General features: G+C 37.9%; 1 protein-coding gene across 2 annotated transcripts in view; it reads left to right on the top strand.

The window, feature by feature from the left end:
* The window catches only part of PLPPR5 (phospholipid phosphatase related 5), a 117,342-nt gene that overhangs the window by 69,436 nt on the left and 29,800 nt on the right, over nucleotides 1-18,106 (top strand). For both annotated transcript variants that reach the window (XM_050778529.1, XM_050778540.1), the window contains exon 4: nucleotides 15,418-15,594. In XM_050778529.1, coding sequence (XP_050634486.1) covers nucleotides 15,418-15,594 — 177 coding nt within the window. The remainder of the gene's footprint in view (nucleotides 1-15,417; nucleotides 15,595-18,106) is intronic.

Here is an 18,106-nt window from a genome sequence, read left to right as displayed (position 1 = left end):
GTACAGACTTAGTTCAGGCCCTCATTATGGCTTGCCTGGATTGCTAATAAAAATGTCCTAATAGCCTCTACTCTTGCTGGTTGAAATTCATTCATTCTTTATATAAATTGCCTACGCAACTTTCTGAAATGGAGATTATGATGTGCTGGCCTGGTTTCATGGATGTGTGACCTGCTTCAGGTCCTGTCTCCAGCACCTACCAGCTCACACAGGGCCCGTGTTCAGGAGGGCTGCATGCTTGGTTTAATGCTCTGCTGTCACTGTTTTGTAATTTGTAATGATTTTTGAAAAACAGGTCTGTCATTCATTTTCATTTTGCACTGGACCCTACAAATTATATACCCAGTCCTATAACATACAATCATGTAACCCACCCCCAACTCCATAAAGACTCCAGAAGCCCTTCTGTGAATTACCTAAGAATTCATGAATGTGGTTTAGAAGCACCTGGATTTTCTGTAAACTTCCTTCAGCTTTAATTTTTTTTAATTCTATGAACCATAAAGTGCTTTACAGATGGAGGGATGTCACAGACCTAATGTTTGTACAGACACCTCAAAAATGATCCAGTGATAATGAACCAAATATGGCATTAGTTTTGGTTTGTAGTGTGCTTGCTTAATTGTTTGATCAGACACATCATGCTCTTGACTTGTACTGACCTGGTGGTCACAGACAATCCCCAGGATTTTTCTTCTGTAGTGACCTTTATCTTTTCCTTTACATCAACAGATCTAGATTGTTATTATTGATTAGTCATTTTCACTGTCACCAGTTATCTTAGTGTCCAATAGAGATTTCTAAAAGGACTCAAAATATATGAATCTTGATTTCACTCTCTCTCTCTATATATATATATATATTTTTTTTTTTTTTTTTTTTTTTTTTTTTTTTTTTTTTTTTTTGAGACGGAGTCTTGCTCTGTCGCCCAGGCTGGAGTGAGGTGGAGCAATCTCGGCTCACTGCAAGCTCCACCTCCCAGGTTCACGCCATTCTCCTGCCTCAGCCTCCCGAGTAGCTGAGACTCTAGGCACCCGCCACTATGCCTGGCTAATTGTTTGTATTCTTTAGTAGAGACGGGGTTTCACTGTGTTAACCAGGATGGTCTTGATCTCCTGACCTTGCAATCCACCCACCTCAGCCTCCTAAAGTGCTGGGATTACAGGCGTGAGCCACCGCGCCCGGCCAATTTCACTCTATTTTTATATCAATTTATAACTTCTAGACTACGTATTAGAGAAGAAATATAGGTCATAAAACCAGGCAATTATAAGTTAGTTAAATTACAAAACATTGAAAATAAAAATTGATTCACTTATTAGCCAATTTAACAAACAATTACTGAGCACGCAGCGGGTCTAGGAACTCAAAGGCAAAGACATGCAGCCCGTACTCTGAGGGTGCTTAACACCCAGATGCAGCCGGGAGTAGGAGGCCAAAAACAACCCAGCACCACCAATTACATGTATAATAAGTGCTCTCATGCATGGGCACAGGGTAATGGGGCAGCCAGAAGGCTTTTACGAGGCAGAAGTGATATCTGAGGAAGAGACAGGTAAGGATGGTGGTTAGTTGAGGACTGCATTCATTTTCTAGGGCTACAAATTACCACGAAATTGGTGGCTTATAACAATATAAATTTATTCTCACATGGTTCTGGAGGCCAGCAATCTGAAAGCAAGGGTTTAGCAGGACTCTGCTCCCTCTGAAGGCTCTAGGGGAGAACACTTCGTTGCATCTTCCAGCTTCTGGTGGCTGTGAGTGTTCCTTGGCTTGTGACAGCATCACTCCAATCTCCACCTCCACAAGGTCACATTCATATGGCCTTTTACGTGCATCCCACCCTTTCTTCTGTCTTTGTCTTCTCTTCTTTTAAAGATACTTCCTATTGGCTTTAGGGCCCACCCTAAATCCAGAATGATCTCATCTTAAGATCTTTAATGAGATCTGCAAAGACGATGTTCCAACTAAGGGAATATTCACAGGTTCCCAGGATTAAGACTTGGATGTGTCTTTTGGGGGGCCACTATTCCACCCACTACAAGGAGTCTGAGAGATGAGATAACAGAGCAAATTGGAGCAAACCATAAGTAGTTTACCATGGCTAGAACATAGATTCTGGAAAGGGAGGGATAGGATGAGGCGGAAAAGCAATGAAAGGCCATGTCAGGAAAGACCTTGTTCCTAATGCTTGGAAGCTGGAACTTTTTTCTGAGTGCAATAGGAATTTACTTAACTCCTTGCCGCCTGGTGAGCTTTCTGTGCTCTTGCTCACTCCTTTGGGGAAATGAACTAACGGTGCATTCCTAGTCCAACTGGAAAATCTGTTAGTATTTGTCTAGCACATTTTATTTATTATACTTTAAGCTCTGGGGTACATGTGCAGAACGTGCAGGTTTGTTACCTAGGTATACACGTGCCATGGTGGTTTGCTGCACCCATCAACCCGTCACCTAGATTAGGTATTTCTCCTAATGTTATCCCTCCCCTACCCCTCCACCCCCCGACCAGTGTGTGATGTTCCCCTCCCTATGTCCATGTGTTCGCATTGTTCAACTCCCACTTAGGAGTGAGAACATGTGGTGTTTGGTTTTCTGTTCTTGCGATAGTTTGCTGAGAATGATGGTTTCCAGCTTCATCCATGACCCTGCAAAGGATATGAACTCATCCTTTTTGTGGCTGTATAGTATTCCATAGTGTATATGTGCCACATTTTCTTTATCATCTATTATTGATGGACGTTTGGGTTGTATCCAAGTCTTTGCACTATTCACAATAGTCTAGCACACTTAAAAAAATATTTTATGACTTGCCAAGCTTTTAAAGTTGATAAATGTCATATCAGAACTTTACATCTTATTCTTGAAATATGAGTGATATGGTGGCCCTGGACTTATGGTCAGTAATGGCAATAACTGTTTGGATCTGAGCACGGCTCTCCCCTCTAGAAGGCACATGTTCTCATCTGTTGGTCTCAGTCCTCACTCATTGTTTCTTCAACACAAGGCTAGAGCCATTGGCTTTATATCACTCTGCCTTTGCTGTTGGCTTTGTCTTTACTGGGACACTTGGCTCCTTTGTATTACCTGACTTTACCTTAAGTGAATTTGTAATTCTTTCTTTACACATAGTGTCTCCTGTTTTTATCTGCCTAGAATTCCTTTCCCCTCACTCTTCTTCTCCTGCCCCCTCATTTTTAAATCTCTCATTAAAAGGGCCCCTACAGAAAGTTTTGCCTAACACTCCCCTCTTGTCCTGGTTCGTTGTTGTTTCCATTTTGCTTGAGGGTAAGAGTCTTTTTATACTCGAGACTTAGAAGAAACTGTTGATCAACCTGACTTCTATTTCCTGTGAATTATTTCTGTGATTTGTGCTCCTCAACATACACCTCAGTTATGCTTATTAATTAGTCTTTTATGTGTCTCCGCTTTCTCTTGGACTAAGAGCTCCTTGAGGTCAGCAGCAACAAATTTCTCTATCTCTATATTGCTAGCCCGAACTCATTATCCAGGACATAGGAAAGACATCATAAATAGTAATTGAAACTGGATGAATGAGAGTAGGAATGAATGAATGTATTCTGCACACTTTTTCCTTCTCCTGAAGCCTCAAGCTGTTTTTAAACTTTTAATTAATAGCTTTTTCTGTATACTATATGTTCAGTGGTATTCTAGGAAATCTTTTCTTATCTGCCATGAAACGTAGAGTCTGCATCCACTCTTCCTTCTGTGTTTTGCCCAGGGATGAGAAGCTTGCATCCATTGGCTCCTACCTATCAGCAACCAGACGCCTGCTCTGCTCCCTCACTATGTCCTATTGCCACCCAAGCTCCAGGTCCCAGAAAAGCAAGAGTTGGGAGAACAGGCCTGTGAAATAATTTCTCCTGTGTCCCACATTCCCATGGACATTTATCCCAGAAGCATGGTTAAACTTCTCTGCCTTCTGGTTCCAACTTCTGTGTCTCCTGATGCTGCCAATGAGAGCCTAGGATCCCTGTGTTCTGTCTTCCTCCCCTGGTGCCCACCTGCCAGAAACATCTTCCTCTAGCCCCTCAAGCACCTAGGACACTACCCCCTCTCCTTTTGCACAAGTAACAAATTCCTCCACACAGCTTTCAAGGCCGAGCTAGTTTTCCCACCATGATTCTCCAGCTTTAGCCAGATACATATCTGCTCATGTTGCCCAAATCGTGCCTGACTCCCTGCCCCTTGGTGCCTTTCCTCACCTCACTACATGCATCAGAGACAACCCCAACCCTGGCTGCCCCTTTACCAGGAAAGCCCTTCCCAAATCAACCAACATTCTCCAGCTATTCGAACGGTCAGTGTGTCTTCAGCACTTTCTCAGGTTTCAGAGCCAGATGGAAATGATGGAAATGCCTTCCTGCCACCATAATTGGAGCTTGCCAAGTAGTTACAACACCAGCTTTGGTTATGCAAAGCTCAGCTTTTCATCTCTGCACTTTGTTCTTTAGTGTCATTGTCTCATCTGGTCCTCAGAACAGCTCAGTTTCATAATCCTTTATTCTTAATTCTGAAATCTTTTTTTTAAAAAGCCCTCTCTATGCAAGGAAAGACAAAATTTTGTTTGTCCCTGGATGAAAAACTTTATCTGACCTGAATATATTTGAGTTCTTTACTTATTCTGCTTCCTGTGAGTAGCCATCTGTTTTGAGGTAGAAATGTGAATGTGTTTTATGGTAGGGTGCAGCCCTGACCACACTGGAGGTATCAATGGCCAGTACATAGATCATATTACCCAAAATCTGAAAATGTTCAGAATTCTGAAATACTTCTCTACTTGAGGGCTCAGATAAAGGAGTCTGGGGCTGTAGTAAAGCAGACTTTGCTGCTTTCCAGGTTTGACCAGTGAGGAGACTTAGTGAAGATAAGTCATCACCCACCTAACATCATAGCCCTAAGGTACTGAAGGATCAAGACTGGAACTCAGATCCTCTGATGCTATCTGGGCCATTATCCACTCATTATAGGCAACTAATGTGCATGCTTACTGCAGGCTGGAGGGAAAGTAGAGATTCTTTTACCACAGCCTGTTAAGTACATTAGTTTTTTAGAAAAAATCAATAGATTCCTGGAAAATATACAGTTTCTTAGAGGTCATTTCCAAAATACAGTAACTACTACACACCTAAAAAATAGCTAAAGTAATGCATAAGGCTGAAAGGTCACATAAATTATTCATTGTGAGAGTTGCTGTACATTTTGTATATATTTTTGTTCTAATTAGATATAAGCAGTGTGATATACACAAGCCCAGCTCTCCAAAGCAGTATGTTCATTTATTCATCCATTGATTGACCCTGTGCCAGGGCTGAGTATTGAGTAAGGGGCAAAACAAACATATCACCTGTCTCCGTGGAGGCCTAGTTGGTGTTTTAACTCAGTTGTTTGAAACTGTGACCTGATGGAAATCATGTCATACACAGAGTTTAGGTATCTAACTCAGCCTTCAAAAACCTATTTAACCCATTATGTACTTAAAATATATTATTAATCGTGCTATAGGACTACCATGAAGTACAGTGTTTCCATGAGAAAGCAGGTGGAACATCTTGATTCTTGTTGTATGTCTGGATATAATTGTACTTCCAAGTGGAACTATAGATTTCCTGCCTAGAAACTTCTGTTGGCCACTGAGGCCTGAGACTTGTTATGTTTTATTCCTCCTTCACTGCACTTTCACCTTCCACCCATGACCTCACCCAGTTCAAACTCATGGGTGCACATAAGCACGCATCCAATTAACCAAGAATTCTGGCCAGTTTAACATCCTAAATATTCCAGTCTGTTCATGACTGCAGCCATGACTTTAGTTCAGGATGTGATGATCCAGCACTGGGAACCGCTTCTTCCAAAGTGATACTTTAAAATTCAAAGGTACTCCTGTCACATTCTCATGTCCCCTTTATGTACTCCCATTTTCCTTTTAATACAAATCCCAACTCCTTCACTTGGCACACAAAGCTGTTTGAACCTGGCCCCGGTTAACCTCTCTGGCCTAATTCCTGCTACTCCCCTCTGTACTCACCCCTGCCTCCACCCACACAGCCTTCAGACTGACACACTGAGTCATTTTCAGCTCCTCCTTCAGGCGTGCTCTTGAAGGTAAGTAGTCTTACCTCTGCTTGAGGACTACTCCAGCCCCGCCTTCCTCTCCAAGGCTGAGGGAGAGAGGATCCTTGACTCCTATACTGCATATATTAATAGCATCTTTGTTAGAGCATGGGCTCTGTAACTGAACTGCTTGAGTATGAATCCCAGCTTCATCATCTTCTAGCCTTAAGTCCATGGATAATTTACTTAACCTTTCTGTGTCTTAGTTACCTCTGTTGTTGAGTACCAATGTCATGAATTGTTTGGATTACCTGATCGAGTGCATGTAAAGCACTGAGCACAGTTCTTGACACATAGTAAGCATTCATGAAATTTTAACTTTTGTTATGATTAGTTGTTACTGAGAGTGAGCCAAGAACCAGACCAGGCACTGAGGTTACAAAGAGAAAAGGATATTTCTATCCCATATAAGCTAGCATGGGAGAAAAAGATAAATATTTTTATGTAAAAATAACTCTTTTATAATAATTATGAACAGAATACTGGTAGCAAAGTGAGAAAGAGTCATTCTGCTCCTCCAACAGCTGGGACTAAGGCTGAGGTTGTGATTTGAGGTGCAAACAGGCACTAAGCAGAGAGATGTGTTTTGACACCTTTGATAACTTAACATGCCTTAAACGCAGTTTTTGTTGTGAATGGTAGAACCTTGTAGGTGTGGGAGAAGAGAGGTTACAGAGGTTCACCCGCATCACCTTCCTCCTTCTTGAAAGGGAGTAAAGTGAGAGTTGGAAGCTGGGTGGGGACTCAGTGGGAATGGATGTAGGAAGCTTTTGGTTGAATGAAAATTGAAGGAGTTGGGGAGGAAAATCGCAAGCCTTGAGAGGGGGAAAGAAGAGCACTTCCTAAGGACCCAACTGGGAAAACTTCTCCCCTGCCCTTTACTTACTCACCGATAAGGGTTAGGAATGAGGTCAGAAATATACTATAAGCACACTCTTAATTTTAAGACATCCTTTGAAATGTCACACTGTCATTAATATTAATGATGTTTATTGAAATTAGTGTGGAGTTGATTACAGTATTTTGTTGCTGATCACAAACCTATATGTGCTGCAATATTATATTTATCTTTCTAAGGTATGATGACTCTTTTTCTGTTATTATATAATTTAAGACAGTATCTCGACAGTATCTCACGATCTAGAATCCAATTGTCACTTAATATTTAACATTTTCTGGTTCTATATATGTATATTATATACATAGTATAGATTATACAAAGATCAGACATATAGATAATCATATTATCATTAATTATAGTTTCTTTCCTTATCTGAAGAAATCCTGAGAAATATTTTGAGTCCTAAAGATTTAAGTACAAATTCAGACATCTTTGAGGACTACTCAGAGATACTTGAAATATGCTTTTATTGTTATACTACTAATTTCTTGTCCCGAACAGTAAACTTAATTTTTTTATTTATGTGTTTTAAATTTTGCAGGTTCTACTTCATTTTTGTTTAAGGTATAGCAAATCTAACCCTTCAATTCACCCAATAGTCTTGTGCATATTTTTTTTTAGTATTTAAAATTTCCAGATTAGTCTTTAACATGTTGATTTTAGTTCCTTACTTTCTTGTCAGGGAATTTTAAATCTTGGAGATGATGGGATAGAATTATAGCCATCAAATATCTTTTGCTTGCAGGGAATTCTTCAGATACTACACAGCTTTTTTATTATATATTTTTTGTGCTTGTATAAAACCCACAAATAAGATCATAAGCATCTTTATGTAAATATCATCTCACTTTCTATCTGGTGTATGGAAAACAAGTGTTAAGTGGTGAATATGTATAGTTCTTGATTTCATAGATGATAATGTCAAGCAAAAGAGTATTTGTTCTTCTAGCTGATGGATGAAATGCCACATGTGCAGTATATTTATTGGGTCGGGGAGGAGTCATACTGGAGATAAATAGTCTCCATGTAAAATCAGCCATGGCTGCATTTTAGGGATTAGGTAAATGTGTCCGTGATGAAGGAGCTGTTATTCATAACCAAACCATCAATCGGCCTTTGTGCTGTGGGCAGCAGAGTTACTGAGCATATTCAGATCTTAACTTCATGTACCAGCTGGTCCTGAACACTGAGGTTGTTGTTACTTACATCACATTTGTGACTCAGTGTTTTTCATTCAAGGACATCAGCTACAGGATAAATTCTGTGTTCATGATGATGTAATCTTTTGTTAGGTACCCATTAAGGATATTGTAAAGAAAGTGGATGTTTACTCTTGATTTTCGAATACAATAAGGAGCTTTATCCCCATGCCCATAAGTTAGAATACATTATTTCTCCTAACACATACATAGTTTTAATCCAAATATATTGTTTTAATCCTTTTAATTTATTCTCATCACAAAGCAAACAAAAATTCTCATGGTGCCATGTGACGGTAATGAAACTTACACTTCTTATGTGACTACCATTCTAAATCCTACAGATTAGTATAGTTATTTTCATTTTACAAGTGATATAACTAAGAGTCAGAGAAGTTCAGTAATTTGTGTAAGGTCACAGAGCTAATTGGTAGTAGATTGAACTTTTAACACTGACTATTAAATTCCTAAAGCTGAACTTTTCCTCCTAGCTTACACTGACTAAATACGGAATCTCCCAAGTCTCTAAAGGTATTAATAAAATACAAAACAACCGGTTAACTTTGATGAAGTAAAGTTTTTTTAAAAGTAGCCATTATGATAATTAGAATCTGAAAAAATAGGCTGTATATGATAGTTTAACTTAGAAAACTCTAAATAATTCCATGATAGTATCATTTTATTGCACTATGTGCCATTTGAAATGGTAATATATTAACAAATATTTAAAAATAAATGTAAATAAAAATATGTGGATAAATGTTTGTCTAATGAAGCTCAGGTAGCCTGGAAAATGGTTTTAGGATCAGTACCCAACTCAAAGCAATAAAATAAATAAAAATAATAAAGTAGCAATAACTGCGGAAATGGGTAAAATCTTTTTTGGAATATTCACTGATCATTTTGTATACCCTTTAAATTATGATGCTCTTGTTTAGGTCAGCATTGTCCAATAGAAACAGAAAGTGAACCATATATATATGATTTTAAAATGGCTAATAGTCACATTTTTAAAGTAAAAAGGTGATATTAATATTTAATGTCTTGTTTAACCCAGTATATCCAAACTATTATCAATTGTTTCAACATGTATTAATATGTTATTTCAACATGTATCAATATGTTAGTAATAAGATAGTTTGCTTTTTTCTTTTTCAAAATTTTCTAAATCCAGTGTATGTTTGACACTTGCAAAATACATCTCAGTTCAGACACTACATTTTCATCTGAAATCCTTGTTCTGTATTTAGATATAAAATTTACAGTGTAAAAAGTAGATGTGAAGCCCAATTTGTTTCAAACATATATTAACATTTTCTAACAATCTAATTGAGTACCAGTTTTGAAATCCTTTTCATTAAAATCAAATAGAATTGAAAATTTAGTACTATAGTTGGCCTCATCACATTTCAAGTGCTAATGGCTACAGTAGCTACTGGCTACGTATTGGTTCAGTGCCTCAAGGAAAGACTTCAAGATAAGAGGAAAAAGAAGTGTTTAGCTTCAGTAATTAAATGAGGCTAGCTTTGTCAAGCGAGAACAGGAATTTCTAAATATCAAACCTTTACATATCAAAAGCAAAATTTGAATATCTGAATATTTTGAGTGTAATAAAATATTATATATAATGTAAGTATTATTATTATATTTTATTATCTGAGTATTTTATAGAGAAAACACAACTTATAAAGGGTGATAACACCAACCTAGGGGAAGGGAAGGGAGTACTTCCTGTCCTAGAAAGTGGAGGATTGGAGGAGAGGGAAGGGCTTAATGTGCCCACTTAGGTGAGCACCCATACATTAGAAAACCAAAGAAGGCAGATGGTCACTGGATAACAGAAACTCCAGAGAGGTTGTGGAGATAACAGAAAGTAGAAGGGCTTGTACTTCATTTCTGGCTTGAAACTGGGAAAACAATTTCTCTTAATATACCTGCAGCAGGTAAGTCCGCAGAGAAGACAGTGGGAGCCCAGGGACCCTGCAGCAGAGCTTGGGAGGGTAGGCAGCCCACCTGGGACTACAAGGAAGATGTGCGGGTGATGAAAAGGATCTTTATTTCCTGTGAGCCTAAATGGACCAAGTCAGTATGGGGCCACAAGGACGTTAACAGTGGTTGTCAGTAGGGCACCAATGAAGCAGTGGGATACACACCTGGCAGTGGAGGCCAGTGAAAGCTGGTGGGTTGCCTCCCCACCTTGAGCTTGAGGTCTTGCAGGCCTCCAACTAGACCCCACTGTTGTTTTTCCAGAAGAGAGAATAGTGAGAAACAGAACAACTAAGCATTTATTCAGAATTCCTCCCATCCCATTTCTATTCAGTGGAAGATGGGTGCTTATGATGAAGTTTAGATCAGTTATGGAAACGAGTTATTGCATGTTTTATGCAATCTAGATTATAGCACCGTACAGAAAATTTATGACTTCAATATCCCACTGCTTATTGCACCACCATTAGCACTCCTGACCCCCATCACAATCCTGAAAGGTCTGAATTAAGTGAACACAGGTCTGTCTGGCAAAGTCCATGGTCTTTCCACCATTGCATCACAATTTTGTTACACACCCCATCAGACACCTTTACATTGCTGTTTAGCAAATTTATCAATGAAACAAGAATATGAAGTCTGGGTACATAAATAAAACTTTCAGGACACTACAAGGTTGGCTTAATAAATGAATGCCCCATTTTTTTAAATAAAAATTTTATATGAAAAATGTCAGTAGCATTTTGTAAACAGATCTCAGGCGAAGTGCCATGAGGCTCTGTCCTTGATGCTGTCTTGTTATTGGTGATCTGTCTGGAGCTAACTAGAATCTGGGAGAAAGATAACTAATATACTATGATAGATGCCAGCATAAAAGTTCAAAATGGTGTTGACAGGGTAAAATATTGTTTTGAAAACAATAATAAATTTGATTTTTTGAACAATTTCAGGAGCCCAGGGTAAGGGGAACTTGATAAGGCATCAGTTCATGTGAAGAAGTCATGGAAGATTCAGTGGATCGCAAACACAGTTTGACCAATAATGCTATGAAGTTATTAAGACACACACTCTCTCTCTCTCTCTCACACACACACACACACACACACGCACACACACACTAATCAAACCCAGTGCCCTGTTAGATTGCATCAATCAAAGTCATCAAAATCTGGAAATCGGTTTAAAGATAATCCAATCCTGACCTGACTATGAGAATACGGATCAATGAGTAAGACTATAGGGTGCAATCTAGAAAAGTCTCAGCTGCACTTTGGGCTGGTCAGTTGATAGTGGGCACCGGTTTGCTTAACTTTGGGCTGTACTCTTTGAGAGAAGTACTAACAGATGTCAAAAGCACTAGACTGTGCAGAGTGCTGAGGGATCTGGCCACTGAGTTATTCCCATATTGAGGGGAATTGAGGCTGTTTCATCTGTAGAAAAGAAGAGGCAAATAGTAAAAGAATACATATAATCATTTGCAAATAAACAATTAGTGGATGTCTTTAGGGCTAAATAGCACAAGAAAGGTGAAAGAAGCATGAAAACAAGAGAAGGAAAAAGGTTCTCCAAAAGCTAGACCACAATGAATAGCCTGGACTTGCCTTCTATGTCCTCACTCTAGTGAAGGAACCAATGAAAATAAATTATAACCATACATTGTGGCCAGTGTTCTCAGATGAGGAACAAGGTGCTTTGAGAACACAGCGGAGGACTGCATATGTTGTCTAGGATACGTTTCCCCCATCACTTCCCTTTTACCTGGAACTCTCATGCTCATTCTTCAGGATCTAACCATAGATGTCTCCTCTTTGAAGAAACCTAGCACAGTCTCTGGTACATAGTAGGTGCTTCATAAATATGTGTGTGTGTGTTTATTTTCATTTATTTTTATAATAGTATTGTTTTGTTATTAATAATAGTTCAATGTTTTCTCAATTTACACAAAAAATAGATATATATTATAACAAGTGAGTCTGCATATTACAAACTAATAGGACATTATGATTATATTTTAGTAAAAGCAAACAAGTAAGCAAAACCTTTTTATATGTGTGTTAATGTATATATTTGTATAAGCAAAGAGAAAAAGTATAGAAGAATATACACAAGGCTCTTAACAGGGAGAAAATGATCAGCTTTGGCTTTCTGCATCTTAGTGCTAATGGATATTTGTGGAATGGATGAATAAGCTCTGCTAATAATGATTAAATGGGTTGGCCTGCGAGGTAGTGAGCATCTACTGACCCTAGAGGACTGAGTGAATACCATCCTGCTCAAATCACACACCCTGCTGTTTGCATTTTATTTTAGCTACATTTTGACATCTGGTCAACCTAGATGGTTTCATAAGTGAATTAAAAACCAAGAGAGCATAAATAATCAATTCCTGTTCTGTATCCAACATGCTTAATAGATTATTATGCCATAATTTCCTCTTCTGCAAATTAAGAATAATAGACTTTCTGTAAGGATAACACAATTAGACTGGTTTAAAAGGCACTTATGTTCATAAAGTACTAAAGAGTTGCTGAGTACAAGTGAAAGCTCTCTTAATTTTTCTTTTGTAACATCCATGCCAACTGATTATGCTACAGAAACATTTGTACATTATAAAGCACTGCTATGATCTACTTTAAAATTAAATCTATAACCCTTGAAATTCATATAACCTTTGAAATTCAGCCACTGTCCACTCTCCACTCTGATGGAGGGAAAAGCCAAATACCAGGCTATTCCTAAAATAGAAGCTTTTTCATGAGTTTGCATTGTGGCTAGACTGTCTGTGGGCTCCTTATAAACCTTGCTTGAGTCATTAGGGCAATTTGACGATCAACTTGACATTCAAGAGAAACTTCACAGGGATGTAGCCCAAGCCCGCATTTTACTATGGGCTCATACAACTTGGCCAAGTAAGGGCTGGGCTGTATCTGAGATGGTCTTCGGGGGCGAGGGAAAGGCAAGTGTTTTCTGAAGCCAAATAGATTCTGTAGGGTATTTTGCACAAGGACCACATTTACACTATTTCCCACTTCTCTCTAATAGCAGAGCATAGAGGTAGCCTTAGTTCTATGATTCTATGGTGGCCTCCTTTCTCCTGTCTTTAGTTCCTGACTGGCCTGCATTCACTGGTACTCAGCTTATGCTCATTGGCCATTTCCTCCAGGCAAGAAGTCAATGAAGTAGAAAGGAAGATTAGGAGATACCCAAGTGCCTTCCCTTTACTTTCCATTTACACCTGTCTTTTTTCAACAGTGCCACCGCAATCATCAAACTGTGCAGTCTTCATAATAAGCTTTGTCTTGATTCAGTTTTTAACCTATAAAATGGAGGTAATGATGATACCTAACTTAGATGATTGTTTTGTAGATTGAATGAGATAAGTAATCTGTTAATAAAATGCTTAGAACATTGCCTTGAAGAGCAATCACTCATGAAATGGTAGCTATAATTGATACTAGCAGTATTAATATTATTCAGTTATTATCCCACGTTTATTTTGTCTTAATGAGGACAGAATATATTGAGTATTAACAGATGTAAAGAAATGTAAAAGTAAGAAACAATTAACCAGCCTTATAGCTGTGTTAAAGAAAACCTCACAAGAAGCCCAAATTTTCCTCTCTATTCATACGCACTAGTCATACAAGGAGTTACTCAATTAGCTGCATCACTAGAAACCTGAAGTGGTGTGATAGCCTGGCCTTGTTATTCATGTGGGCAGAACTCTTTAACACATTCTCTCAGATTGGCAAAAGCATCATTTTCTCTTTCTCATCTCTTCCTGTTCCCCTCTCATGTATACTTATCCTCCATTACTGAAATTATCAAGCTTTTCCAAGCACAGGCTTAGACACACAGACGCAGCTCTGAAAGTCACAGGCCAAGATGGAGACAGTTCAGCTCCCCCCGCCCCAGACTATTGAGACCTGGGATGGATTGTAAAAGGCTAGAACTTGGCTAGAGAGATGCCTTGTATCACTTGGACTGCTTACATATTTAAACAGCCCCTTTTGGCAGCTACAAGGGCTGCAAACTTTGCCCAGAAAAAAAAAAAAAAATAGAGAAGATAATTACTGGATTTCATAGTGTTCTAAAATGGCTGGTATGAACTTAAAACTTAAATTCTGATTTTAGTTTACCCTCTTAAGCAGATGTATTGTTTATTTAACCAGGGACAATAGTTAAGGGTACATATGCATTTCTAAGAATTTTTCTGAGTATATTATCAGTACCAGATATTTACTGATGTTTATACAATAAAACCTGATTACATTATCGAAGTCATCTCTTTTACAATTGCTCTACTAATGACTTGAAATAATAATTGAATACAGTCAACAAATTTGCTTATAAAGTAATGCATAAAATTAAGAGCAGTTGAGCTATAGAATAAGTTAGATGGGGGAAGGGCCAAATAATTCTTGAGCATGGTGGCTTATGACATTTCATTCCCTGCAGTCAGTTGACACCATATGTTCATTAGCGTATGTCCAGATGCCAGAAATGTAGGTATCTATTCATTGTTTTGTGTTTAGTTGACACATTTCCCTTATTGTACTTAAGTATTTTATTGTCCTAATCCTGGCTGATAAAATGTAGTTAAAGTAATTTCACAACTTCATTTAACAACATGAAAGCAACCTTGGCATTACATTGAATCTTAAATTCTTTCTTCAAAGTAACATCTGTTTGGTAGAAATCTATTCCATTTTATTTTTTCTAGTTATATTCACAATCCTGGTTTTTATGAAGTATGCATCCTCTAAATATGGCATACACAAATGGAAACATTAAAAACACTTAAACACTTCATGAGTTTTCCCCCTTCTAACAATATTGTTGAGGTTGATCTAAAATGAAAATTCAGATAAAATAAGAATGGATATAGTAAGAATAAAAAGAAAAAAAGACAATTGGACTATCTGTGCTTGGTGTTTCTAGATGATTAATAATCTTATATTAAGAATTGGCCATTTGTAACAGATTGCCATATAAGGTAAGTAAAATGAAACGATTGCTACTCTTGAATTCTGCTTTTAAGAAACTTATTTCAAAAACTTCGTAAACTCCAGTTAATGATTTGAACCATACAGCCATATGTATGTCTACAAATATATGTTTGTATGTACACATGATATTCTATGCTAATAAAGGAAATGCCTTCATGAAAAGTCATGTTTTTTATTTAACATTTCAGATGTACATTACCAACACAATCAAAGCCAAGGGAACCAGACTTGCTAAGCCAGTTCTATGCTTGGGCTTAATGTGTTTGGCATTTCTTACTGGACTCAACAGAGTAGCAGAATATCGAAATCATTGGTCAGATGTTATAGCAGGCTTTCTGGTTGGAATATCTATAGCAGTATTTCTGGTAAGTACAAATTTCTGTATATATCATTGGGTTTTTAATTAACTTGCATAATCACCTATGAGAAAATACAAGTGTGAATCACTGGGTTTGTCTAAATGTAGTATATCAAACAAGTCATTCATTTAAGTCATTCATTTCTTCCTCCTCCCCCATTTGTTCTGCCACAAGTCGGGTTTGGGGATGAAAAAAATACAAATCCTACACTTAAAGTTGAACAATATATTTTCATATAAAATAGAACTGGCCTAAAAACACACTGTCCCTCCCAAATAGTTTTTAAGACTGGGGTAAAAACTGCCTATAATATTTTTTAAGGATTTATGACAAACTTTATATAAATCTTTAAAAATGTTTCAGGACTGGTTTGGATATTTTTTAAAAATTCCTCAGGGAAGTTGGCATCATGTGGTATGGAGAGCATCCCAAAGTCCCCTAGTGCCTTCCTGCTGTACTCTCCCTGAGCCTCCATGTCCCAGTGCTTTCTAACAGGTCAACCTCACCTGTGAGATGAGGCGTTTTACGTCAGTAACTGAAAACTCATGAATAGTTTCCAAGACCGTACCTTGTCAAATCATATTTCACCACACAGTAAACAGCATACACAGTGACTTATGAAGTAAGCATTCCATGTATACTCTTATTATGAAATCTTCTAGGAATATCTCCATAGGTTTTGGTTGTTAGAAAATGTATTTTAGTCTGACTTTAGAATTCATCATTATTTATTTAACGAGAGGCAATAGTCAAGGGTTTATATGCATTTCTAAGTATTTTTCTGACTTATTATCAGTACCAAATACTTACTGATGTTTATACCATAAATTCTGATTATACTATTAGATTATACTATTAAAGTGTAGTATAATCATGAGTATATAACATTTTATAAGTATAAGTATGTGATAAACAGCCCAAACTTCCCTCTGTACTCATGTGCACTAGTCATTATGAGTATAGCACATTTTACATAAATGAAACAATGTGTAGACTATGAATCAAACATATTTTTGCATTGACACATTATAATTTTAAAAATACTTTATGTACATTTTGATTACATTTAAATTGCCCTTACATGTAACTTTACTTTGTTAGCCTCATTTTACTAGTTAATAATCAGTAAGCAAACACTTCAGTGAATCTTTCCAGCTACCAAATGCTGAAACATAATTTATGTACTGGGCATTTTAAATAAGTTATTTCCTCCAGAATCTCCTGTGGTAAAGTAGTCACCATGACCTCATCTCTGTACTGCATCCTGTGCTTCTTTTTGATACCACTCTCTGTGATTCCCAAGGTCCCTGGGAGACTTAGACTCAACCTTCTTTCATTCCTGGAGGTATCCTCTAGCCTCATGAAAACTGGGGCCCTGGCTTGAACCAAAACCTTTTTTTTTTTTTTTCATTCACTCACACAGTTGAAACTGGTTAACATTCAGAAAGCAAAACCAACAACAAACTTTACATAAATCCTTACAAAAATATTATAGGCAAAGCCAAGAGCATACACGTAGCCAAAATTTCAAAGCAGTAATGTCAGATGCAACTGTGTTTCAGCTCTGCGGGTCCATAACATATTCACTGGCATTTCATCAGCCTTCTTGTTTATCTGTGGCTATTGCCACCTTCCCTATACTTCCGGTGAACACCTTACCTTACAAGGCCAACACCAGAATGCTGGTGCCTTCCAAGTCGCTTCCCTGTCTGGTGAATGTTGAGCTGAGCTCTGGATCCCCCTTGAGCTCAAGACCCTCCAATTGCACATGTTGAGAAAATTTCATGATAGCCCTTTGAACATTCCCGTTCTCCCAGGAAAATGACTTCATGAAAAGATTATATGTAAATAATGCCTATATAATGACTAAAAATATATTTATGCATTCATTCACAACCTTTTATGAATGTGAATGCCTATAGGTATATCTAAATAACAGCCTCCCTAAAGGATCATTATAAGGCTCTATAAAGGTTAAACAAAATAGTACAAGTTCAGCGAATGACTACATGAATGACTGGAAAAAGTTCCATAAACTATAGTTTGCTTCCTCTCAGCCCCTTTTGCCCTATGTGAGATTTGTGTTTTGAAAATATATTTACAGGACGATAAGACAAAGTTGAGGATAGAAGAGATAGGTTATGCAGCACCAGGGAAACAGGATGGTGCAGATTGGTCCTCAGTGGCACAAAGAGGGAGGATATCCATCATGTCCTCCAGAATATTTAGGAGGTGGAATGGTTTGGAGCCTGGTGGAACATGGAAGGTGATATGGACGAGGCACAGGGAGCCTTCTATGATGATTCCCAATTTTCTCATTTGGGAAACTCAACACATTTATTTTGAGCAGTAACTCCAGCTCTGGCCTGTAATATGTTGTAATATCCTAGGGTGTTTCCAATTATCTTGCAGTGTGTGCAGAATTCTAAAGTGATTCCAAAATAAAATTAATTCTAATCTACTCCGGATCTCTGTCTTGGTTAAAGGAACCCAGAGTACCCAGTCACCCGGACTCTAT

This window comes from Macaca thibetana, chromosome 1, assembly GCF_024542745.1.
Source record: "Macaca thibetana thibetana isolate TM-01 chromosome 1, ASM2454274v1, whole genome shotgun sequence".
Classification (NCBI taxonomy): Eukaryota; Metazoa; Chordata; class Mammalia; order Primates; family Cercopithecidae; genus Macaca; species Macaca thibetana.
Note: the sequence above shows the minus strand (reverse complement) of the source record. Positions and strands in the feature narration are given on the sequence as shown.